General features: G+C 41.0%; 1 protein-coding gene across 2 annotated transcripts in view; it reads right to left on the reverse strand.

Annotated features, from left to right (window-relative positions):
* Positions 1 to 2,124: 2,124 nt before the first annotated feature.
* BCL2 (BCL2 apoptosis regulator) overlaps positions 2,125 to 27,330 on the reverse strand; it is a 144,281-nt gene continuing 119,075 nt past the window's right edge. The window contains exon 2 of one of the 2 annotated variants that reach the window (XM_006269171.4): positions 2,125 to 7,226. In XM_006269171.4, coding sequence (XP_006269233.1) covers positions 7,092 to 7,226 — 135 coding nt within the window. In that variant the 3' untranslated portion in view covers positions 2,125 to 7,091. The remainder of the gene's footprint in view (positions 7,227 to 27,330) is intronic. The other variant, XM_019490401.2, reaches the window with a different exon arrangement.

The following is a 27,330-nucleotide window of genomic DNA, read 5'->3' on the forward strand; positions in this document are numbered from 1 at the left end:
CCAGTGTTGGCAACTGAGCGGATCCATGAGCAGCTTCATTTTTACATTTTAGTTAATATAAGAGGGGGATATGTCTGAAATAAGTGGTTTAATAGTAAGCTGTGAACTGACTAGTTCTACTGAGCTTGAATATTTAGGGTATTATTTTTAATCCTGACTTCCCTTTCCAAGTGTATCAGTCTGCTCACTGGTATCTGAAGTTTCAAGAGCTGATTTCTGTTGCTTGCCCAGATGGACAGATCATCTTTCTGTACGGTCTACCTCCCAGTTTCCCAGTCCTTGGTCTGTCTGATAAGCTGAGAGCATGCTCTTGCTGAAATGGGTGACACTCTCTGCTATGCAGAAGGCCAACACCAGTTTTATCTGCCACTTACGTTTAGTGCTTATGTCCTTCGGTGGCACTCGTCCCTAATTTTGGCTCTTGCGTACGAGTAAATTTAATCCCTGTAAAATTTGTAGTCTTTCTTTTGATTGATTGATTTCCAAGATGAGGGAACAGAGAGAATTTACTCTTCAGAATTATAACTGTGGGTACTGAATAGGTTAAGAAGCTACAGGGGGAAAAAAACGATGGAGGGAAAGAAGCATCTGCTGTACTCCTGGTAAAATAGGTCCTTTTTGTGAGGAGCTGCTGAATCCTACGTACTCATGGGCAACTTTAGGGCAGGGAGAAAGACCATTTTTGAAGCTGTAGCTCTAAGAGGTTTTTCTTTAGGCACGTTTTACTGTCACATCATCAAGTTGATCAGGCAGCCAAAACCCAGTTTTGTTACCAGGTCTAAAACTTGGCAAGCCTTAAGCCAGATTCCTACTTCTCCATCATCCTTTTTCCCTCTTGAATGAGAAATTTCCACAATAATCTCTTCCCATATTAAAAGTTCACTAGAGCTGAGATACCTTTGAGGCCTCCTCTAACCTTTGTCTCCTACCTTTGAGTGGAGCAAATGCAAAAGCTGTGGTGACTCTAGGGTTGTGAGAGAGAGACCTGCAGAAACCACTATTGGTCTTGCTCCCTGTCTTGCAATTCTGTTTCCTCCAATACAGGAGCTTGTTCTGTGCTGCTGTTTCTGTGACTTACCTGCCTACATGCTCTGGCTGATGCTTCTTGCTCTTTGGAGGGTAGTATATCTGAACTGCACTCAAAGGAACTTGCAGGAACACAATTCCTGAACTATAGCTTTCAATTAGGAGTCACAGGAGTCTACAGCTCAATATAGGCTGCAAAACCTGCCTGAGAAGCTGGGTAAATGCTTAGGTATATCATGGGTGTGTTAACAGGAAACAAGTGCAAATTGAAGGCCAACAAACTGTATCCTTTAAGCTGTGCAGTATCTAAATATGAGCTGGAAGCTAATAGTAATAGCAAGAAACCTGTAAGAATAATAAAATCATGTGCTTTCTGCTCCCTTGCCTTGTTAAAACTTGCTAATATCCTTTCCTTTTGTACTAGGGGGATAAAGTAGCTCAAGAAAGAAGCAGTTAGCAATCTCAGTGCAGCTGCAGCACTCAGATGGGTAAAGGATGGCGCCAAAATATGAAACATGGATTGACCTACTTGCTGAGTTTGAGTAAACTCACTTAAGATCTAGTCTTGCAAATGCACAAACCCCAATATTACAATGAACTCTGGTGGACAACTGTGCCTTCAGGGAGCTTTGTTAATATAGCAGGAGCTTGGTGTGAGTATCGATATCCACCCTAGTTTTGCCAATGTCAGTATTCAAAAATCATGAAATTGGGTTCCCCAAATCATTATTAATCATTTTACTTTTGGAATTCAAATTTTTGTCTTCTGGCTTGTGAGCCCTGAAGGTTCAAGTTTTGAAGCCATTCTATGCTACCATGAAGGCTAGGAACTCCTTATTTTAATGAAAGTTGGGATGCTCATGCAGCTCTAAGACGATCATCAAATATATTGTCAGCGTTGTTTTAAAATGGAATGGGTTAGCAATGGTTTCACAGAACTCATTGTAGCTTTAAGGTCTTAATAGGGAGGGCTGTGTGTGAGTAGAACTATCATATGGTAAACTTTATATTCTATATTGCTTAATATATGCACAATATTGTTGGGATTAGAGAAAATTAAAATGTTTACCATCAAACCCTTAAAAAATACATAAGAAATAACTCACAGTGTGCTTTATTATTTCTTCACAATATTAACTAGACAGACATATAACGTTTAATGGCAGCATGTTTTTATAACATTTTAAAGACATTGAACAATGAAATTTTATTCAATAATAAAATAGCAAACTACTTACATACATCATCCAAGATAATGGATAAACTATACCTATTTATGTACAACAATGCTGGTGGTAATTAGAATTCAAATATTCAGAAGGAAAAGAAAAATATGCTATTTAAATTATAAAAATATAGTTTAATTTTTGTGGTATTTTTAATACTCTATAACCTGGTGGAAACAATTTTATTCTAGGATGAAGCTTCCTTCCTTTTTGCTTCATTTTGTTTGAGAGGAATATAACACAAACCTGAACTTCACTGGTAGCAGAGAATTTTTATACCCCTATATAGCAAAACAAGTTGAACATTTTGTATATAGAATTGAGAGGTTAATTTATAATGTGATCCATTTTGCTACTTCATAAAATAAAATAATTTAGTAAATGAGGCCCTATATTTTACCATGCTTTTTATTAATAAGCCTGTCGAATTTATGTAGATGCACAGCCAAACACAATGTCATGCTTTAAGGCCAGATCAGACAATCCTACAGGCAGGGCCATCCCTAGGGTACAATTAATCGGGACGACTGCTCCGGACCCCATGGAGTCGGGTGGAGCAGCCACGGCCCCTCCTGCAGGGCTCTGTCCCATACTGTGGGGGAGACCCCAGCCCATACCCTGCCTTTGTGGGGGTCCCACGGGCCCTACACGGTGTCCAGGGGGCCCTGCACAGGCTGATTTGCCCCAGGACCCACACCCGCTAGGGTTGGCCCTGTCTACTGGGTCTGTGGTCACAGGATTTCTTACCACAGCTCCATCTGGACGCGTGCCAAAGGCACAAATCAGCCCAGCTGTACATGAGTACCTGCTCATTCAGTCTGGGGATTCAAAGGTGGCCAGATGTGTTGCTGACCATATCACCCCCTTATGTGCTGTTGGCTACAGAAAATGATGTACCTTAACCACACTTAACCCAGTGGGCCACTAGGTCCACAGAGAATTTTATCTTTTTTGATACAGTCCTTAAGCATGCTTAACTCCCACAGAAATGGTATGTGTAGATGCACATGTGTGCAAAGTGTTACAAGTCTTGAGTCTGTAATTTTCAAGTTACAGCACCCCAAACTGACCTTCACACAAAGCATTTTTGTTCCCAAAGGAATTATTTAATAGTTATTCTCTGTTACCTTTATGACAGCTCTGAAGGCTGCAGTGTCACAGTTCACAACAGAAAACAAGCAAACTATTAAAATAATCATTACAATTATGCACTAATGATATACAGGTGAGTAGATGGTTATGGCTGAAAGTTACTGCTCAGAGCGTTTTAGCTAAGCTGCTGCATCAGATATGATGCAGGATTTTCGAACGAACAATGCTTTCCTGACTTCTACTTCCCAATCCGGCAACTTTAGTTACCGCAGAAGACATGTTGTTCCATGCTGAGTCAAACACCCAAACTAGTTTGAGACATGTCCTTTCCATCCGATCTGGCTTTTTAATAACCAGTTTGGGGCTACTGTCTCCTGTTCGATTTGATCTGTAGATTTAGCTTGATAACTCAGATGATCGTCTGATGTTTTCCTTTCTTTAAAAAAAAATCACAATTCCTGTTTTTATTTTATTTTTTAAAATAAACTGAACAGGAAATAAATATGTTATAGGAGCATCAAATATGACACTTATGTTTCTACCCAAATCATTAAGTATCTTCTGGCTTGCAGATGACTGCTGTTGGAAGTAGCAGATTTTCACAGTGAAGAGTAAATTCTGGGCTCTTTGTAATCTTTTGCTTTGCTTGTCTTCATGTCATTCTTCTTAACTAGAGGAAAGGGGGTCAAATCCCTTATATATTACTATCTTTAATCATGGTGATGTTTCAATGATCTATCATCTCTCTTCACTATTTAACTTTTGTAACCCCTTGTTATCCCTGCCAAGCAACTTCAGAAATGCATCTATTTGACATTTTTGCTTCCGTTTATGGCTTTGCCACTCGGTTTGATCCATCAGGGGAAAAAGGGGGTTTAACTAAAATGAATATCTTGAAGGCCCTGCATTTTTGTGGAAAAATGTCTGGTTTTATTTTCTAACAAAGAAAGTGGAAAAGCTGCAATCATTGTAAAATAAATGGGGTTGGTAGGGGGAAATTTTAAATGAGTTCAAGCTATTATATACATTCAATGTTTCTAATATGTTTATTAATATAAATGCATCATCAACTATCATTACAGCTAATGCAGCCACAATACTGTACAATTCTGCAGTCAGCGTGGGAAAGCTTTATTATTTGTTTAAAAGAATAAAACCATTCAGTCATCTTAACTTTATTTTTCTGCTTGCTATTAACTAGTACACTGGGCACTCCAGTGAATAGACACGATAGAACACAAATCGGCAGTATTTACGTAAATGTCAGAAATGTGTCTACTTCATATTATTTCTAAAGCAGCTTAAAAATCTTGCTAATAGAGAGTATTACAAAATAAACCCCATTCAAATTATCTGGGTACTATAGCAGCACAGGAACTTATAGTTACTCTTTTTATATTTTTGACACTGTAAACCTTTAACAAAATAAACAATTCAATATTGAAAAAGTTTGAGGTCAAATAAGCCATTAACTTTGACAGGGGCTATGGGCTCAAATTAAAATGAAGGCTGGATTGTGAAATGAAGACTCAAATGTTAGCACAGTGCCAGACAATTCTAGTTCAGCTTTGCAACTGGCTTTATATAACTTAAACTTGATAGCAGAAAAAACAAAGCCCACACTCAATACACAAGTGGTTCCCTATTATTTTAAATAGTTTCATAAGTATCCTGCACAAATGCATCTAGTTTTGACAGGAGCTCTATTAAATAATATTTCAGGCAGTTCTATTTTTAACTCGGCAAAGTTTAGATCTCATTTTCTATAGAAACATGAACTGCATTAAATGTTTCTATAAATTAAAATGTTTCAAATATGAAAACTAAAGCTCATTCCATCTTTGCCCATAGAAAGTGTAGGTCCCATGGCTAAATAGCAATAAAAACGCTGAGATGCACAAATCTAAACAAAAAAGCAGCTTTGAAGACATGACATCAACTATAGCCTTAACAATGAACATATTACATTCCCAAGTTACTAGAGCTATTTTGCATATAATGCCACAAAGTTATTCCATTGAAATGTCGAGTTTTTCCACTCTGTTTCATTCTGGTTTTTTCACACAGTTTTTTCAATATTTTTCCCCTCTTAAAGTACTTGTAAATTGTTAATGTACTTTGATGCAGAGCTTTTTAACTTTCTTCCCTTCCTGGATGTACAGATATTGACAGATCTCATGTTCTGAAAGATCAACAGCTAAAAAAAAAATGAAAATACTTGACTTGGAGGTTTTAAGGTAGACATTCATATAAATCCAAACAGTCCATGATACCTACTTCTGATTTTATTTTTTTTTTGTTTGAACTTCTGATCCTTTCAAAAGCTTGTAAAAGCCATAGTTTAAACTCCGTTGACAGGTCTCAGTTGTTTAGTTCTGGAATTCATGCTGCTGTAAAGCTATGTAAGAAGCATACTGCATTAATCTTATTTAAACTGTATTTATGGCATGGAGAGAGAATTCAGTCCCTCTTTTCCCCACCCTGTTTTCTCTTGAAATGACAACAGGCACCTAAGGAATCTGGTTGTCAGTGAGCCTTTGTCTGTACTGAGGATCTGGAAATGTTCTTCATTCTCTGCTCTTTTGTGTAGACAGTCCTATGAAATTATTAGCATGGCATAACTTTAGGGGCGGGGTAAGAATAATGCTTGTTTTGTTTGTTTGTTATGAAAATGAACTTGATTTTGGTGTCCAGTTTGATAAACATGGATAGTTGGAGATAATCCGTAACTAAGCTGAGGTCTATTTCTTGCCAAATAAGATTTTAAATCTTCTCCAACTTTCAGGGACTTCACGACTAAACTTAATTGGCTTCAAAGACTTGAGAAGCTCAGTAAATGGGGCTGGTTACAGAGGTGAGCCCATGAAAATAGGATGCAGGTCAGGAACTTGGGACTCCAGCTCTGCTCTGTAAAAGCAGGCACTTATGGTCTCCTGATGTTTCTGTACGGGTAGCTGCAAAGACATGTTACTGCTCAGGAAATCATTAGAACAGTAACTTCCTTTGAGTCCAAAGGATTTAATTTCATGCTTCTATAAAGAGACGTTAAATTGACGTATCCTTCTTTTAAGGTACCAGATGATAGTGTGGCGATTGTGGCAGGATGGCAAAATTTGTAGGTTAAAACACTTTTTCGTGCAATCAGACTTCATGCTGTTGTCCTGTAGAGAATTCTCCTATGGACAACATCCTTCAAGAAGTTGCCACTTTGACTCCAAGTATGTACCATATTGAACCAGATACTGATGTCAGTCCATGGCAGCAGGAAATAATTTTACATCCATTCACTCTGGGCTTTTTAGGACTGCCCTCCACCATACAAGAGAATGCAAGCAAAACCAACACCATTACACAGCTTCCAGCAGCCCAAGAAACTGCCTCTCCAAGTGTGATCAGGTAGGTCTTTGTCAGTATATATATTCTTCAAAGAAAATAATCCATTCAGGTGCTTGAATTAAAAAAAAAAAAAAGTCTTTAGGGCTAATTAAAATGCATAACAACATCATCATGTGCTACTTGGATATAACTTGTAGGGTTTATGAAAATAGCAGGTTAAATGTAAATATCTTTAATAAATATTTTCCTGCAATGTAAAAATAAATGATATTCCCTTTGGCAGTAATAGCTGATTTAATAATTAGCCAGGAAGTTATTCTTCTCATAAAATAGCATTGTGCCACAGAAAACAAAAGTCATATTATTTTACTGTTTGTAAGACTTTTGTAATCCATGATGAACCGGTCAACTTCACTTATGTCCTAGATAAGCGCCAAGAGTGATGCAAGCTCCCACCAGAACCAGACTTAAGATAGTTTTCCAAGAGATCCAGGAGAAGTCGATCAAAGGTCTCATGTTGTTACCATACAATTCCACGAAGGCGTCCTGCATTGGGAGGAAAACAAAAGTCAGAATTGTAGCAGTATGTTATGGAGATGACAAAATTATTTCCTCTGTAAACCAGAATGACCAATGAAAAACACCCATTTCACAGACACTCAGAGCAGCAAAAGAAACCTTCAAGATGGAGTCCAGACGTACGTGCAGATAATTTGGCAACAACTCCAGGGGACAAAATAAAATTGTAGTTTTAAGACCATCTTTTCACATGATGTGTGGCACAAATAAAGTCCTGCTGCTGTTCCAATACTACAAACAGCAACAAAGGTCTGGCAAATGGCCTCCTGAAAATAAGTGTTAAGTCATGAATTAGAACAATAGAAGGGGAAAGGAGATGTTACAGGCTTTGATATCTTTTTCATCAGATACCATTTAAGGTAATAGGAAAATAGGGCTGGAAGAGACCTCATAGAGTCATCTAGTCCAGCCTCCTGCTCAAGGTAGGATCATCCCCAACTAAACCATCCCAGCCAAGTGTCTGTCTAACGTACTTTTGAAAGTTTTCAAGGATGGAGATTCCACAGCTTCTTTAGGTAGTCTGTTCCAATGCCTGACCACCCTTGTAGTCAGAAAGTTCCTCCTAATCTCCACCCTAAATTTACTCTGCTGCAGTTTGCTGCCATTGTTCCTAGTCCTATTCCCTCCAGTCACAGAAAAAAACCATCTCCATTCTTTATATAATCATCCTTCAGGTATTTGAAGACTATTATCAAATCTCCCATGAGTCTTCTCTTCTCCAGGTTAAATTACCCTAATTCTGTCAGCCTTTCCTCGACAGTTTTGTCTCCCAGGCCCCTGATCATTTTTGTTGCTCTGAGCTGGACTCTTTCCAAACAGCCCACAGCCTTGTTGAAGTGTGGGGCCCCAAACTGGACACAAGACTCCAAGTGAAGCCTCACCAGTGCTAAATAGAGTGGAAAATTCACTCCCTTTGATTTACAAGTGACACTCCTGCCAATACAACGTAGGATGTTATAGGCTGTTTTGGCAACAAGGGAGCACTGTTGGCTCAAATTCAGCTTATGGTCCATTGTAAGCCCCAGGTCCCTCTCTGCAGTAATGCAGCCTGGTCACTCATTCCTGAGTCTACATTTGTGCATACAATTATTCCATCCAAAGTGCAGGATTTTGCACTTGTCCTTGTTCAGTCTCCTCTCACTGATGGCTACTGTCAGTCAGAACTGAAAGGCTTTCCTTTGCCACAAGAGGGCATGTGAGGTTTTTGCATCTTCCTGTTCAAACTCCTGTTCCATGGAAGCTGCTGAAGTATTTCAATGTAGAAAATATTATTTTACTTCCACAGTTTTTCTTTACAATAAGATATATTGAACCAAATCCAGCAGCTGTTACAAAGACAGAAGTCGCATTGATTTCAGTGTGTACTGCAAATGCATTCTCCCTATATTATTTTTCAATATTTATTCCTTTTGTCTAATATTTTCAAATTTGGGTTTCTGAAGTTGCGTGTTGAAACCTATATATGAGCACTTCAAGAAGTGGTTTGATTTTTCAGTCGAAGCTATGGCCATTGAAGAAATTTGGTACCTTAGTTTGAACACATTAGCCTTACATTTTGCTTTGTTGTTACTGAGGGCTTTGGGGTAGGTGGAAGGTAAAACACATTTGTTATTTTTTTTCCCAAAAAAGCTGCTGCTTTTTTTTTTTCCATAGGCCTGTGAAGTATATACCATAGGCTGTGTATAGACTTCAGCCAGGAGATTTTTCTTTGGAGAGTTCAAGATCAGGCCTTATAAAATAGAGTCAGGATAGAGTTCAGGACACAACAACAAAACTATGGGAAAGACTAGAAAAAACTAGAGAGAGAAACAATTGGCACAAAACCTTTTAATGTAAAGCTTTGATGATGTTTTTCTATGGATGTGATCTGACTTTTATGCATTAATGGGAACAGAAACATGACCTATATCAGTATCAAAACAGGCTTGTTCCTCCCACTCACAATTTGGGAATGCTTCATCCAATACATTACAGAGACTGTTTCTACTACCACAAAACAGCTTGTGGTGCTAGCATCTTAATACTATGAAAAAGCATGGCATAACTTGTGGCTGAAGAAGAGGAATGGGAGAGATAGTTGCCCATGTTAGCCTGAAGTGAGGCAAAAGGCAGGGCAGATAGATATGCACCTTACAGATTTACTAAGTATAAGATACTTTGGGTGTGTCTACATGAGACACTTTAAGGCATATTAGCCTAAATTTAAGGTGCATTACAGCGCGTGTCTACACACATGTGCCCTTAATGTGCTTTAAAAATGGTGATTCAGGGCTAACTGTGCCTAAATGTGATACCTGCAAATGCAGGTATCAAATTTAGGTGCAAATAGTTAAAGTGCATTAACCCACATGTAGACGCATTAAAGCATACTAACGCTGTGTGTGTGGACTGACTTGGGACTAACTTAAATCCCAAGTCAGTTCACACACACCATTAATGTGCTTTAATGCCTGCACATGTAGATGCCTGCCTAAACCTGCTTAATGTGCACTAAGGTAATGCACATTAAATTTAGGCGTACTTAAATTCACGTGTAGACATGCCCATATAGAGCATAAGCTTTCACGAAGTTGAGCTTACTTCATCAGAAGTGGTGAAAGGAGCGCAGAGCAGTGTATAAAGTAGAGTGAGTGATTTGATTCCAGAAGAGGAATGTCAGCAGAAACACACAGCATGACTTACTTGTTCATATTGAGACTATTACAACAATAACATGAACCCAACCTAATGGTGTCTGCACTCTGTTACAAGTAGCTCTTTATGGGTGCTGCTTTTTTTCCTTTTTCTTGCTTTTGCTTTCTCAAACATCCTGATTAGGCCTATTTCCGAAGCTTGTTTGAACAGCCTGTCACTATTTGTTTAAGTTTCAAACCTGTTTTAAATAAACACACGGTCTTTTTATGTATTGAAACAACGAAGGTGCTGGGCGGGGGGGATGCAGAGGGGACCCACTGTTGAAAATGATTTTTAATGCCAAGGGAACCCTAACTGTATGTTGAATGTTCAGAAACTGTATCTCCTTCTCTGCATGTTTACTATACTTGTAACTGGGTTTTTAATTTAAATTGATCGTTTTAAAATAAGGGTTGTATGGAGTTTTTTAGCACAGATATGGCTAAAAATGTTTGCTGTCCGCTGAGAAGCACTCTTCACAGTAAAAACACACAGGCCTAGACCCTGAGTAGTGCCTGTTAAGTGGGCAGGACAGTTCTGTACAGGTCATGCTTAATTAAAAGTCCTGTACAATTAAACAGAGAATAGCAACTCTTCAGCAGAATTTTATTTTAAAGCCATCCTATAAAACTTAATAGAAAATACCATCCATGCTACAGAACTCTATAGAAGGGAACTCGTCCTCTATAAAACCCTATAGATTTTTTAAAGGTAATTTCTACAGAATCCTGTTTCACTTCTGTTAATACAAAGCCCAAACCTTATTAGTTTCCAGCAGAATTTACCACAGTACTCTTTTCTGGAAGGGAAGGGAAGGGAAGGAATCTCCACACCGTCGCTGTGCTCTGGCTGGTAGATCCCTGGGGTATTCTGCAAGCCAACACCAAACTTTCCAAGCTGCCAGCTGTCTGTGCAGCCAGTTTGTGGGGGTACCCCATGACAGTTCTGTTTCCCTTTTACATGGGGCGGAGACAGAATCTGTTTCACAATAAATAGCTCTTTCATTCACCACATAGTCGTTACTTAAGAATTTGTAACATTACTGTACATTTCTTAAGGCTCATTACCATCGCTACACAACCTGCATCCTTGATTGGGAGGCTGCGCACAGTTTCTACACTGTACTTCCCATATACTGTGCCCAGTGACACACTGATAACACAAGTGCCTTTCATTGAAAATTAAAAAGGGAAAACCAGGTTCAGTGATGTGCTCTGCATTTATTAGTGAGGGGGTGGTGGGTAGAGCAACCATGAGGAAGTTAAAGACTTCCTTTTTTTTTTCTCTCTACCTGATTCAAGCAGCTGTTGAGGAAGTGACTTTATTTCCCTCATTATCACTGACAGGATATCCTCTTGAGCTACACTGTACTGAATGAAGAGCCTGTGAGGCTTCCATTTTGCTGAAATGCAATCGGCTGGTAGCTATTTTACGCTGCCCTCTCTGTGACTCTGAATGCAAACAAACAAACAACACATTACCTCCAGGCTTTTGAAGACAGTTTGCCTGGAGTTGAATGACACAGCGTTATCGTCTGGACAGAACAAGCAGGGAAACAAGCCAAAAGCTAGCAGCTGAATGACTTTCCCCTCCTTCCCTGTCTTTCATTCATATCAAATTCTCATAAATGTTCTCTTTCCTGAATAGCAATTCATTTCAGGAGAGGTTTGGAGAAGGGAATGTGCATGGAGTTGGTTAAATCAGCCTGTGTTTTATACAATGAAACCTCATTAAAATGTCACCCTGCAAATAAAAAGAAAGGTTCAGGAATGTGAAAAGTAGACAAATCTATAGCTGTGTTGTTTGTGAGGTTTCCCCTCCCCCCCCGCCCTGGCAAAGTTTGTGGATTTTAATTCAAACATAGAATGATATGCAAATAAAGACAGCTTGGCCCTACACCGCACTGTGCCAGGGTGTGGTGTTCCATGGTTGTGATGTTTGCAAAGGCGGGTATTTTTATACCTGGAACAATGAAATGTTGGCAGTCAGTAAGGAGCACTTATCGATTCAAACCGTAAAGCAGCAGAATGTCTATCAACGCAATCTGCATTGATCACTAGTAGTCAACCCTCTGGGGAGTGGCTTTGTGTACCCTGAATTTGCAATTCTGGTCCAAGCCTCCATCCAACACATCAAACACCAAGGTAAATAGTTTTCATTCTCCTTTTTCTCCAGGGCTAGGGACAGACATTACACATAACCCAGTTTAAGCGATCAGAAATGGGTTTAAACCTGTAACAGAACATAAGTTCAGTGCACATAAACCAGTTTCAAAATGGTCAAAACCAGTTTGAGATAAACCTGGTTGAATGTAGTATCACTACTGATTTGGGTCAAACCAGTTTACGCAATGTTTGTCCCAGCCCCCTTCCTGGTTTAAGTTAAACCAGAGTCCCCCAGCATCCCAGATGCTTTGAAGTTCTGGGTTGTGCTGGGCTGGCCTTCCCCTCTGCTCCCAAGCCAGAACTCTGGCAGAGACTGCACGCACAGCAGGGTCTGCCTGGCTTCCCCCCTACCCCACTGCACCGCACCCCACCCCACCCCCTCCTTGCCACTCACTGCTCAAGCAGGGATTCCCCTCCATCCCCCTGCTTCCTCCCTCCCATCTCCCACACCATAGATCCCAACCCCACAGACCCTAGGCATGTGGTATGTTAGTTAATGCTGTGAGGTGTGTGTGTGTCCAAGTTCACTCGACAGGCAGACAGAACAGTGTTAGTTTAGGGCTTTTTCAAGCTAATCAACAGGTAGATGGGTAATGTCCCTCTGTTCTTTCCTTGGAAAGGGCTGTTTAAGAAGAGCTTGAACTAATGAGAAAAGCTTTTGTTTTGCTGATGGGCTGATAAATGCTGTGTTATCAGCTCCCTGCTGGATCACGCTCACCTGTCAGGTTTGCAGACAGTATGAAGAAGCAGGGAGAGGGAGATTGAAAAGCTCAGTATCATCAAGAAATGCATGCACTGCATACCCTCACTTTGCCTCAGAGTCCTAGCTGGGGGCTGAGAGCTGGCAACACTCCCACCCCTTAAGCAGTGGGCAGGGAAAAGCCTGGGGCTGCAGACAGGATAGGGGTTTAAACCCCCCCCTAATCAGAGGTATTGCCAGGGCCTAGCCATATACTCCCTCAGCTCAGCACTGTGGAAGGGAAAGAAGGGCTGCTCTAGTGCCCCCTGGCTTCTAGCCTGAGCCACTGCAGGCATGTGCCTGTATTTCCTCAGTCCAGAGGGAGTGTCTTTACAGTTGCAAACTGATTCAATCTAGGCAAGTTAGACTATCCTGCAAAGATTGAATCAATTCAGGCTTTTGGAATGTCTGTCCCTAGCCCAGTAGTGGAAATAGACCAGTTTTATACTTGCACCTTCACCTCCGCAATTTTCTCTCCTTAGGCCTATTGCTGATTAATTACATTCTAGCTACATAATCTATTGTTCTTGTAATGAAACCCAAGATCAGACTAAGAATTTACAACCTCTAGGACAGAATGGCTGCCCCTATGGTGGCCTTGCATGACTATGATTCCTTGTTTGTACTACTTGTTTGAGCAAATACCTCCATTAGCAAGCCCACAATAGGGGACTGAGGAAGGACAAGTCTTGCTGTTCTTGTTCAGGCAAAGCTCCCACTGAAGTCCATATGAATGAGGTCCATGGAAAACAGCCTGAGGAAAGACTGAAAGACATGGCCCTTAGGCTGCAAAACTGCTGTTGTTACTGCTGTTGTTTTGAATTCCTTCCAGATTCTGTGAAGCACTGTGTACACTGACAGACCCATATAAAGAATAACAACAGTAACTGTTTTAACAGCCAAGATTGTTCCTATCCTCTCTCATACGGTGAGGCTATCAGCAAATGGCTGCTTCATCTGGTATAGTGAGAGAAAACACATTGAAGCTCAGTAAGGGTGAGTGATTAATTCAGCTTGGTTAACCATATGATTAGTAAAGTGTTGATAAGTCAACTTGCACAGAAATCTCTACCAGTTCAGTCTAGGCTGCATTCTTTTTAAGCCAAGTCAGCATGAGAAATGTTTCACCAATTAGTCTTGGAGTCTCCAGCTAATTCATTTACATATGGTTGTGCTATATCCAAAAAACCCAGACCCAGTGGGGGGCTGCTTTGGTTTCCTTTCATTACTGGAAAGACCAACTCTAAAATGAGATGCTTCTGGCACCGTGCATGCAGCTGTAATATCAGAACAGCAACATCAGCCAGCTGGTGGTATCTGGTGATGTGACACCTCTTTTGAGGTGGGAATATTTCAAATTATTGAGAGAGAGAATTGCAGTAACAACTGGGTTAAGTGGGGGGGGGGGGGCGGAGGTTGAATGAGCATCATCAGAGACCTTCAAACAATGGAAGTAGAACTGCCCTCCTTGCAACAAGCCCTTTACAGTGGGGTTTTCAGAGTAGTTCCTATTTTTCAAGTTGACTTATTGACAAATGGATTGGGAACATTTTACTTGACTTTTTCCCTGCTAATGCAGAATTTCTGTTGCTTTACCATTCTTTGTGCAAGTGTATAATTACACTCAGTGGGTTGGTAGTAAAAGAGCTCACATTTACCTAAAGAACTGAATCTGCCTAATCACTTGAGTAACATCCTTCAATTCATTTGCTATTAATTCAGATTCATATTTGCCTGCCTTAATTTGAACTTCCCAAATAACAGCACAGGAGTACAATGTTACAGTACATGTGCAATTCATATATAAGAACACACATGCTAATCACGAAGTGGGTAGACACATGGACACATGAAAGAGAGATCTGTGTTTCCAAGAAATTTAAGTCCACCAAGAATAACTCAACTTTAACCCCATCTTCCTCTCCTGGCCAAACTACGGTATTTAACTATTTTTAAGGAAATTAACTTTGTGTAGCATGATATTCTTGGCAAATGCTTGTCAATGTTGTTCAGTTGTTTCATTTTGGAATAGGGAATAAGTAAAAACCACATAACTGCTAGCTGAACTCTCATATTACATAAAATTAACTAAAATCTTGGTACAATTACTCATAACTATATTCTTCAAAGAGGAGAAGTTAGATGCATTAGGGATAATTATACTATCAAATCTGTACAATAACTTTAAAAATGGAAATGAAAGCAAAAAAATGAATTTGAAAGACAAACATAAGCCTCTATTTCAAACTTTTTTTGCTTAAAGTCCCAGTCCTCAAATACCTGCCACATGCTTTGCTTTACTGGGGTGAGTAGACCCCTCCAGTATTCTTGTAGGATCAAGGCCTAATTCAGGTTCCTTAATTCTGCACTTAGGCCCTGAAATTCAGTTCTTATGGTTAGAAGCATGTTGTGAATGAATCGGGTCATGTGATGAACTGGGTTACCTAATTCAGGAGCCCATGTCTTAAAATCAGGTTCCCTATAGCAGCTTTACTAATGCAAAAAACGATTAATATGTGAATCAGTATGCTCCCTGCATGTTCCAGCTGCCGGTGCCAGTCTTTCTCAGACTGCTTCAGAAGAGTTAATTCATGCCACGGTATGAGAAATGGGAACTGAAAGTAGCTGCTTGTTAAATGTTCCAAGTAACGCGACTTAGGTGTTGTCATCAACACGCTGCTTCCACAGTGCAGGCTCTTGTGTTTATTCAATGCGTTTGGCTACACTGCATCAAAGACCTGAGCCTGGCTACTTGGAATCAGCAAGTGCTGATTGAAGTAAAAAAAAAAAAAAAAGGTACACAAAGAGCATTAGTTTCCTACTAGGAACTTGTTCCAAGTGGTCTCGGAACTAGCTAAAACAGTACCTCAGAGTGAAAAGGGTGAAATGGAACTGGTTTGAACTGGCTGCACCATCAGCTGAATGGCACGAGGGTCCGGTCATGCATTCTCTGCCTCTTGTTTTTTAACACCTCTGAAGGAAATATTAAATCCCCACTCCCCTCCCAGCTAGAGTCTAAGTTCTGATCCAATTGTCTTTGGTTTGACTGGTTTGCCCATAGCCTTGAGCAACAGTTATCCAGAACTGGAGCTGAACTCATTGTTCTACTCCAGTGCATACCTTGTACTCTGTGCCGTGGCAGCAAAACTCTGTTAAAAGTTCAAGCAATGCCACTAGCACTTTCTTTAGAAATACCACAGATTCCTCACATGACCTACAACAGATTTTTCTTTTTTTTCAATCTTGTGACTGTCAACTGACTCTGAGGGGGAAAAAAAAAACTCTTAAGTTTTGTGCTGGAATGGTTGCAATTTAACAAACTAGAGTTAAGAACGCTTGAGCCAAATAAAGCCCAGTAGACATTATTGGGCTATTATACCTCCACCAACAGCAGTATGGAAAATCTGAATTTCTGCATGTTTTCTTTGACAAAGATTTCCTAGGGTGGTATCTTTTATTGGACCAACTACTTAATTGAGATAAAGTTAGGCAAGCTTTTGAATGTAGGACATTCTTCACTAGGTTTCTCTTTGGCAACTACATTTTTATTGGTAATGTGAACCTGGAAAGACTTGATCTGAAGAAAAGGAGAGTTAATTTGGTCTGAAGAAAAGGAAAGGTGCTTTCTTTTTCTAGTGATTCCTTTCCCTTGCCACCCCCCAAGTCAGCCTCTTTGCACTGTGTATATTAAGGCTGGAAATGCAGGATATAGAAGACCTTCAGTCTCAGAGTGCCTGGTAGAAAGCTGTAAACTCACATTGGCCTTGCCTCCCTAATTTTATCTTTTCTTCTTACTAAAGTGATAAGGGAAAAATGTAATGGGGAGCCTTCCTGGTCTACATCTACTTAAAAAGTAGGTTGTCTTTGTCCTGGCATGTTTCTTCTACTTTTCATAACATGGGTAACTTGCACAAAACCAGGAGAGCCAGGAAACATGGTGAGAGAAGCTGCTGGTTTGCTCACCTGCACTAGGTACAGAAATTACAAATAAACCAGTGTAAGTGATTGGAAACCACTTCAAATCTGTAACACAACAGGAGTTCAGTGTCCATAAACTGCTTTCAAAATGGCTGAAAACAGTTTAAGATAAACCTGAATGGATGTAGTATTAGACGGAAGTGATTTAGGTTAAATTGGTTTACTGAACTTTTGTCTCAGATCCGCTCCAGATTCAAGTGAACTCATAGTCCCCCAGAATCCCAAGATGCTTTACACCTCTCCAGCAAACCTTCCCTTGCAGGGTGGGCAGGCTAACCTCAACCCATGCTGTCTTCTCGAGCGCGTCCTGGCTTCTGGCCTGGACCACTGCAAGCACTGGCTGCATTTCCAGAGTCAAAAGTGAATGTCTGTTCACTTGCTTATTGGTTCAATCTATGAAGCTTAGACTAACCTGCCAAGATTGAACAGATTCTGCCTCAGGCTTTTTGACTGTCTGTCCTTAGTCCTGCAGAGTGGTGGAAGGAGAGGTAGGAAATTCCTTGTACAATGAGGCCTGTGGGACTCTTGTGGTTAAAAGAGGCAGATTTTACAGTTCAGGTGAAAACTGTTTGGTTCATTGTGTGGCCACAATGAACCAAAGCCTGTTCTGGCAGTAGTATGGATGTACTAATTTAATCATGGCAGCAAGGCTAAGAGGGGAAAATATGGTAGGCACATCCTGTTTTTGTTGTGCCTTCAGAAAGTTCCTTGCCAAACCTTAGCAGGAAGGAGCACAATATGAAAACCAGGGCAAGGTCTTCAGGCAAGAATAAAATTAATGAATGGATTGAGTGACTTGGTTTTGTTATTTAAATCAGCTCCTAAATAATTTGCATAGATGGCTGTAACCCATTAACTATGACAGTTAGGCTTGTTTCAAATGGCACTGCATAAATATAAAATGTAGAGACTTAAAAAAAAAAAAACCCACTCAGAAGCACCAAACAGGCAAAGGACTGACTGACAGTCTCCGGCTCCCAGACAGTCCCAGAAGGGCTGAGAGAGGGGGGAGAAGAGACCCTGCTTTCTGTATATCTGTTTTAATTTTTCTGTATAGCACACATCTCATGTGCTGTAGTTAAATGGAAGCTTCAAAAGTGAAATGATGATAAAGATGACAAAGAAATAAGTATTTTTCAGGACTGAACTGTACTACCAAGGCTTTGCTGGTAAGGTTGTTCCCATAGTGCAGATGCAGCTTATTCCAGCAAAAGAAGTAGTTTTGCCCAGTAGAGTTAAGCCACCCCACAAGTAACATGAGCCCTGCTGCCCAAAGAACTCTTGTTGGCATATGTGATGGATCTGCCATTTTTATTCCACAACAAAAAGCTTGAACGTCTGGCCAGCAGTTTTTTGTTGCAGGACAGCAGCATAGAGGCTGCCACAAATGTAACGTGTGCCAGGGCCCTCTGTCTTTCTGTGCATGTACGCATTTATGTAGCATTGCTCAAAGCAGTCTAAATTACTTTAATCACAAATGCAATGTGCCTCAAGCACCCAAAATTTTTCTTACACTGTGGCACAAGCTGAAGATTAGGATTTTCTGAGGTGCAGATCATTGGCCGTAATTCATTAAGTCAGTTGGAGTTGTGTATCCAACTATTTCTACGAATCAGAGTTCTTTAATGCAGCAATTCCCACACTTTTCATGCAATCATATCTCTTTATCACGCATAAAGATGGGCTGTATTAGCAATATCAGTATTCATTCAGTTGTTTTTTTTAGTAATCAATAGAGTTTAAGATGGGAATTTAGGGTGTATATAAACTTACAGGATTGAGACAGTAGGTAAAAAATGGGTGCTTAAAGTCCAAATCCTTTGACTCAGGAAATGCCTGTTTCTATGTTCACCTAGTGCCTAGGCTTAGGGGGGTCCTGTTCTACAATGACAGCAATTAGAGTACCAGTTGCAATGTACCACTGTCATGTCACTGTTGGCAAAGTGTATGTACAAATCTTTGGGAGCTCTGAAGGAAAGCACCACCCACCGAATTCTTATGGTTAGTCTGTCACAATAGAAACTAAAGGAACATTGTTTGGTTAACCACTTCTTTTTTGTAATTTTGGACTCTATTACAGCTTTGGTTTCAAAAGAAACAAGCATGAGTATTTCTCACTGACATCAGTGGCAGTACTGGGGACTCCACACCTCTGAAAATCAGGCCCTTTATTATATCATTTCTGAAAATAATGAATTCAATCTTTGTGATCTTGAACTCATAGGACTAGGAAGAAGGCCATGATCCCAGAGGGGAAAACACTCTTATTTATTTTATTTGTCTGGGTTTTCTTTTTACCACAATGAATAGGAAAAGGCACAGAATCTCAAACCCTCAAAAGAAAATAAAAGGTGGGGGGAAGGAGTGCCAAATATCATTTAATATACATAAGATAGTGATGAAAGGGGTCACTACATTTTTAAAGAACTATAATTGTAAAGCAAAAGTGACTGCTTCTTGAAATTGATTCCTTTCATTCCTACTCTATGTAATGAAGGGCAAGTTTACATGGCACAAGGCAGTTTCATGTAAAGGTACCTTAATCTTATCTCTAAATAAATTAGTTTGAGTGCTGGAAGCATATGGCCATGTTAGTCCAGTGCTCTACCAAGAGCTTACCCTGTGGAGTAAATTAGTATGACTAGACTGCCTCTAAAAGAGCTAGGCTGGATACCCCTTCATGGCACTGATGTACTGTGCAGTGTAGACACACCCTGAGGGCCTGATACTATTCCATTTACTAAATGGATAAGTGTGCTCCTCTTTAAGTCCCTAAAAACACATTAACGCATCTACTTTCGCAGCATGCCATCATCTTAGCCTTAAGACCAAGTCACAAAAAGTACCAGTAGAGGAGGAGGAGGACTCATCCACCTTTTGCATTAACTGCTTTTCAGGGACTTGAGTAGGACAGAAGAATAAGACTAAGCCATCTCAGTCAAGCATGTGTCTAACCTGCTCTTAACTTCCAAGGATGGAGATCCACAACCTCTCTGGGTACCCTTTTCCAATGTTTGACCACCCTCCTACTTAGAAGTTCTGCCTAATCTCCAAACTAAATTTCTCTTGCTGCAATTCAAGACCATTGCTCCTTGTCCTATCCCCTGCACACAGAGAGAACAGTCTATCTTCATTCTTTGTATAACCACTCTTTAGGTATTTGAAGACTGTTACCAAATTTCCTCTCTGTCTTCTCTTCTCCAGACCAAATAATCTCAGTTCTTTCAGCCTCTTCCCAGAAGCCATGTTTCCCAGACCTCTAATCATTTTTCTTGCTGAAAGAACCTGAATACCGTCTCTGTTCACCAGCCTGCAAAGTGAGCTCTGCACTAGCAGTCATGATTGGAACATAAATTCTTTCTCTGAAGTATCCACAAGAATTAAACATGGTTCAGCCTTTGGTTAAAGAACTGCCCTTGCTAAACACTGAAGAAAATGAACACAAGGTCCTTGGGATTCGCAGCTGATAGAAAAAGAGGAACCAATGCTACACACAGGGTTGGACACAGATGTGTTCTACTGGTAGCCATGTGTTAGAGCCACCACACTTGGGATGATGGGCAAGGCCTTAATTCTCCCCTGAATCTGAGCTCTGCTATATACCCAACAGCATGTCTCCAGCAGCCTGTACTTCCCTCTGCTATTGCATCTCCCCAATCACAACACCAAAGTTAGGGGCTGGCACAAGGGTTTTTTCTGTTTGCTTTCTGCTGGATGGGGAGTTTACCTCCATGACAGAACTTGTCTGTTGGCTCTATATGGCTGGAAGCTAATAAGTGACATAACCACCACAATCTGACTTTAGGACCACCTCTAATTAACTGTTACTGTTACAGTTTAGTGAGTCTCAGGAAATCACGTGCAAAATTTTCTGATTCGCTATCTGATCTCTCCTTATCTAGGTTCTTATACCACACACATTGCTGTGGTATCTGAGCATCTTAGTGCCTGGATGCAATTCAGTTAAGCCTTTTTGCTAGCGGGCACTATAAATTGCAATCTAAGTATCGTATTGTTCCTATGTGCAGCCAGCTGTTTGCCAGAAACAAACCCTAGCAAAGGGGCTTCTTCAAAAGCTCCCCAACCTTATTGGCTTCTATTATGGTGCATTCCCAGATAATTCATGAACAGAGAACAGTAAACTTGCCAAGCATCATGCTAAACCAAAAGAGAAATTCAAAGTGCTGTGAGTATGAGAGCCAAGGGAGCTTACCAGTCTGCCAAAATGCTATTGTAGCATTTCCAAGCAGATCAATGCATTAAGACTTCATTTTGAACTTGATTTTCTTTGTGTCTGTCTGCCTGGGAGGTTCTTCACTGGAGGCTGGAATATCACTGCTTTCTTAATTCATAGTCAATAAAAATCTTAGTTTAAAAATTTGGAGTCTATTTTCAGGGTGTCTTTTAAAAAAAGAAAAAAACCCCTTGAGGCTTGAGCCAGTTCTTATTGTCAATAGGAGCAAGACGATTCCCTTAAAGATACTTTTAAATGTTCCTTTTTCTTATTATCATCTGCATCAAGGCAAAAAGATGGAAAGGGACCAGGGCTTTGGGGGTGGGAGGAGATTAAATGCAGCTGCATTTTTCTGGAAAAGCACTACTAGAGATCATTTAAAAAATATTCTTTCTGAATTAAGCTGGAAGTCTGCTTTATTTAAAAGCATACATGGGATGAGGGGAAAAAAGCACAGAGCCTGTCTATACTATAACATTTGACTGCTTTAACTGTACCAATAAAATGACAACACATCCACTCACACTCCAAGTGTCAAACTGGTTACAGCAGTATGGAAAGTGGTAGTTTTGATTCTTGATGTGGAGCAAACTAGACTGGTATGAGGTACCTTTACACCAGTATAACTGCATCTGCAGTAAGGCTTATTATGCCTGTCAAATGGTATAAATTAAAAAAAATAAAATATCTTCCCTAAGCATATAGTAATACAGGTAAAGTATAGACCAGGCCTTGGAGCATAAGAGTGGGGAAAGCCAGAGGTATAACAAGCAGGGTGCCCCGAACTGTCCACCCCTAGTTATGCTACTAGGGAAAGCATTTGCAGGTTAATGATTTTTCAGAGATTGAGCTTTTAAAGGTTTTGCAGTTCTTTAATAAAATCATAAAAGCAAGCAAGCACACAATCTACCATTCACCTATTCCCTCCCCCCCCACCCAACCCTTCTTTCTCTCCTCCTACTTAATCCCAAAACATTACATTTAGATTCCTTTCTGGAAGGAAAGCAAAGTGAACTGAGGCAATGACTGCAGGAGTCGGTGAATTTGGTTATTCGAGATCATGCTCCTCAAAGATTGTTTTTAGTATTTTGAGGTGGGGAGTAAGGGGGGGGGTGTTATTTTCTGAATCTGTTCTAATACTTTGACATAGAAAGAGACAATTTGTACAAGGCTGGTCAGGTCAAATTAGGGCTGTAACAGGTGTAATGACAGAAAAGTCCATGATTTTCAGCATTTTCCATGATAAAAGCATATCTCCTCTGCTTCCATTAAAATGGTTCCTTCCCCCACCAACATGGGGATCATAGTGAAAATATGGTATACATTACTGTCAGCTACAATGTTTGTCTGCCTCCTGTCTGTATTTCCCAATTTTGTGTTTCCCTATTTGCTCCAATTTCTACATCAATAGCTTCCACCCTTCCCTCTCTAGTCCCCTTTTCCGTCCCCTGTATCCTCTGTCCATATCGTGTATTTCCCTCAACTGTTCTTGGCACATTTTTTCAGATCTTTAACCTTCTTTTTTATTCTTCATCATCTCTCTCTCAGTGATACCCTTAGAAATTTCTGCAAGTCTTGAGTGAGTGCACCAGTTAGGCCTTCCCCCTAGTAATAATGCACTGACCATATCTGGTTACAAATCTGCAATCAATGAAGATTAAGTCAAAGATGCTTTCAGTGTCTTGCTTAGCCCATCACAGGTAAATCCTGGTTCCCAGTAAAATCACAAATACATTCTGGTCCCCAGTAAGTTGAAACTGGCTGACATAATGCTGAATACTGGTGTAACTTATCTACACTGACTGCAAAGTCATTGTATCACTGTGTTAATGGGGTAGTGTTAGAACATGGTCAGATTTTGTGAATTGTGGCTGTTAAAAAGGCATGCTCTGAAGAATGAATGGGAGTGTGGAGGGAGAGTTTCTTGTGGCTTGTTTTTAATGTTAAATTAGCTAAATTTTGTGTATGGGAAGGGAAAGATACAGAAACATGTTTTGTTCTAATAGGGGCAGTAAAAGCAGCACTGTCTTATCACCTAAATCACCACCACCTGTCTATGGAGGCTCTGCCAAGACAAGGGCTCCTGACCTCGGATACCTCCACGTAGGTCCTGCTCTTGGTTTGCAGGGAAAGTGGTCTGTACATTCTTGCCAAAAGTAGCCAAGCAGGGGACTGAATCTGGCATGAGAGATGCCTGTTTTTGGATTCCCTCAGGAAACAGGCAAACCAGGAACTGGCCAGGCTAAGAAGCATCTGAGAACATTAGTTTGTTGATAGGTGATAAATGACAGGACATCTGAGACTGATGAAAAGAGTTGGTTAGAACAGACGGTGGTAGCATCTGGGAAAGAGGCTACTTAGGAGGGTTGAAGGTGGCAGCTGGTCACCTCTGAAGCAGACAGTGCTCCCACCTCTGAGCCCCCATTCATCAAAGTGAAGAACAAGTATACAGCCTTGGCACTGCACAAGGAAGAGGCAAAGCCATGTACCCAAAAGGCAGGGAGGATCAGAGCCACCACTCCCAAGAATAAGCTATAGGTGGCAGCGGGAGTGACTTCCTCCTCTGGGGAATGGGGATCAGAAAAGCCAACCTGTTGTCTTGCAAGACGTGCCTGCTAGGTGCCTGAATCTAAGACATTACCAAAAGGGAGATGCTGGCAGAGATTTATTAGGTCTTCTGTCTACTGCCACATGCTACTCATCCATGTGGGCACTAACCATGCTGCCAAGTAAGACCTGAGCAGATCAAGAGTAATTACAGGTCTCTAGGAGTGAAGGTAAAGGAGGGAGGGGCTCAAGCTGTGTTTGAATTCATCCTTATGGTCAACTTCTGTTTGCAGACAGCAGGGACAGGCACATCATAGCGATCAGTGTATGGTTATCTAAATAACGTTTCCTGCCATGGGGTATGTCTACACAAGATGCTATGGCACTGTAGTGTCCATTGGCAAAAAACACGACGCTGCCACTATGTCACTGTAGCAACGTGCTCCCTCATTATAGCATGTTGCTACAGCTACACAGGGGCCAAAAATAATGGCGTGTGGCCAGCACAGCGCAGTGTGGGCTGTTACTGTGCCATCTATTAGTACTTCCAAAAGGGTTAGGGTTACTAACCAAAAGGAAGTACTAAAAAATGGCACAGTAACAAAGGTGCCATATGGCCACATGTAGATGTACCCATAGGGTAGTCTTCAGGTCAGAAGGTGTCTGGAGGGAGAGATGGGTTCCACCTAACAAAGTGGGGATTATCTATCATAGGCTTGCTAACTGAGTGAGGAGGCCTTTAAAATACATCTAGTGGAGGCTAGTGATAAAAGTCCACAAGGGGTTGAGAGAGATCAGAAAAAATGCTGAGGAGAATGAAATATAGGTATATGGAATAAATTTATAAAAGGAAAATTAGTGAGGCAACAAGCTAGTTATCTTAGATGCCTATATACCAGGGGTGGGAAAAATGGCAGATCTGGCCGGTGGCCAGACTCAGTTTCCCTGCAGCCCCTGCCTGCATGGCTGCGGCCAGTTTCCACGGAGACCCCAGCAGTGGCAGGGCTGTGACAGTGGGGGGCCACGATTTCTATGGAGACCAGCCCCAGAAGCAGGGCGTACAGATGGGTAGGGAGCTGCTCCAGTGCCAGGGCTGGGATCCTGCAGCAGTGGCAGCGTGGCTTGGAGCCGGGGCAGAGCTGCAATCCACTGCCTGCACACCTCAACCAGTGTGGATTTAGGGCATCAACAGGCACAACCGGCTTCATCTTCACTTCTCGCCAGCTGCAGGAAAAATACCAGGAACAACTTAAACCTCTCTCTATGGCCTTCTTTGACCTCACAAAAGCCTTCAGCTCTGTCAACTGAGAAGCACCATGGAGGATCTTTCTGAGGTATGGATGCTCACTGAAATTCATCACCATTCTTCGCCTTCTCTGTGATGGTATGCGAGCGGTAGTTCTCAGTAACGGATCTATCAGAGATCCCTTTGAGGTTAAGACTGAAGTTAACAAAGGCTACGTCATCACTCCAACACTCTTCTCAACATACCTTACCATGATGCTACATCTGACCACCAACAAGCTTCCAGTTGGACTGGAACTGAACTACCGAATGGATGGTAAGCTGTTTAATCTCATCTGACTCTGAGCCAAAACCAAGACTACTCCAACCTCAATCATTGAGCTCCAGTGCACTGATGATGCGGTAGCATGTGCTCACTCAGAAGCAGGTCTTCAGGCAGTTGTTGACATCTTTACTGAGGCATACAAGAAAATGGGACTAACACTTAACATTCAGAAGACTAAAGTTCTCCATCAATAAGCTCTTAATGAACAGTCCTCAGCTCCGCTAATTCAGATTTCCGGTGAGACACTAGAAAACACTATTTCCTGTACCTTGGAAGCCATCTCTCACAGAAGGCTGACACTGAAAGAAATCCAACATCGCCACAAATGTGCAAATGCAGCCTTCAGATGCTTGAGCAAATGGGTGTTCAAAAATTGCAATATCAGATTTGAAAACAAGCTCACGGTTTATCAAGCAGTCATGATCTCTACCTTACTGTATGAAGGTGAGACATGGACAACGTAGAGGAGACACCTCAAATCGCTGAAGTACCATCAATGCTGCCTGCAGAGGATCCTTTGAATCCAGTGGGAAGACAGATGCACCAAAATTAGCATCCTCTCACAAGCAAACACTATGAGGATTGAGGCAATTATCATCCAACATCAATTTTGCTGGGCTGGCCACATCATTTGGATGCCTGACTCCAGACTCCCTAAGCAAGTTTTATATTCTCAGCTCAGTCAAGGCAGGAGCAGGGCACAGAAAGCGCTTCAAGGATGTCCTCAAGGCTAACTTGAAAAAATGCAACACTGACATCAACTTGTGGGAGACTATCACCTAGGACCGTCCCAAATGGAAGAAGGGTCTGCTGGAAGGATCTCAGTACTTTGAAACTTCATGACGACAACAGGAGATGAAAAAATGGGAGCGGGAGAAACAGCGTGTCACAGACTGAACTAAGAATGCAGAGCCACCCATCCTGCATGGAAACATGCCCAAGCTGCAACAGAACCCTGTCAGTCCTGCATTGGCCTTGTCGTTCATCTTCAGACCCACAGATAGGCAATCATGGAAGATAATCATCCTTGATTGTGAGGGATTGCCAATTATGATGATAGGATTAAAATATTGGTTTTAATACAGTTATCTGGAATACTGTGATGCCAATGTAAAACCATGACAGAGGAACTGAAACTGGTGGGTGTCCTGTACATACAGCATAAATCATACCAAGGAGCATTTGTCTTGTTGCTTGCAAGAAGGATCTTCCAGCCCTTCTGTTGTACTATGTCAGTCATCTCACTGGTAAAGGAAGTCTTTGCTGTGGAGCTGCAAGAGATTCTCTGATGGCTCTCAGGCTGACATGCCTCCAAGGAAGAGGAGCTCATGAGGATATATTTGGCATTTCTCTCCTTACCTTTACACTTGCCTCCAGAGAACAGAAATATTAAACTGCTCAGCATGTTAGGGGAGACTTCAGCTACCTACCAACTAAAATTTTAGGTAAGGAGGAAAAAACCCTATAGGAAAAAGATTGGGGTTTTTAAGCCTCTTAGCAAACAGGAACACTAGGAGTTCCCCCTTTAGAAAAATTAACTCAGGTCTGATCCTGCACTCCTTATATGTATGGAATGTGAAAGGGAATTCTGCCTGATTGAACTTGACTTTTCAGGTCTATTACATGTCTATAAGAAAACTGACGGGATTTATTACTTACAAAAGAGATGTTTGTGTGTGATCTTGAGTTGCTTTTTTCATAAATAGTATATTTTAAGGGCTTTGGGAGCACCATCATCTAGATCTCTGGTGTTAACAGAGGGATTTTGGGGAAATGGGGAAGTAATCTGTGCTGAATTATTGAAGGTGATGGTAGGAAGGGAGAAAATGAAATTGCTCTCTGGCGAATTTTTTAGGTGCCAAAATATGACACACATCACAGATATAAAGGTAAAATCTTACCTCAGGTACAATAGGGGTCAGATACTTTGTACACGGGAACTGCCATACTGGATTAGGCCAAAGGTCCATCTAGTCACCAGCATTTAGTGGCTCAGCTACCTTCACTACGTGAATTATTTCTTATGTGTTACTTAAGGCTTTTGGCAGATGTAACATTTATCATGTGAATTGATTAATCACACAATAAACATGCAACATGACTCATGTTCACTCAATTTATCATGCCACAAAATCGCAAATGAACTACAAAGACATTCTGCATGT

This window comes from Alligator mississippiensis, chromosome 3 (genome assembly GCF_030867095.1).
Source record: "Alligator mississippiensis isolate rAllMis1 chromosome 3, rAllMis1, whole genome shotgun sequence".
NCBI classification, from domain to species: Eukaryota; Metazoa; Chordata; order Crocodylia; family Alligatoridae; genus Alligator; species Alligator mississippiensis.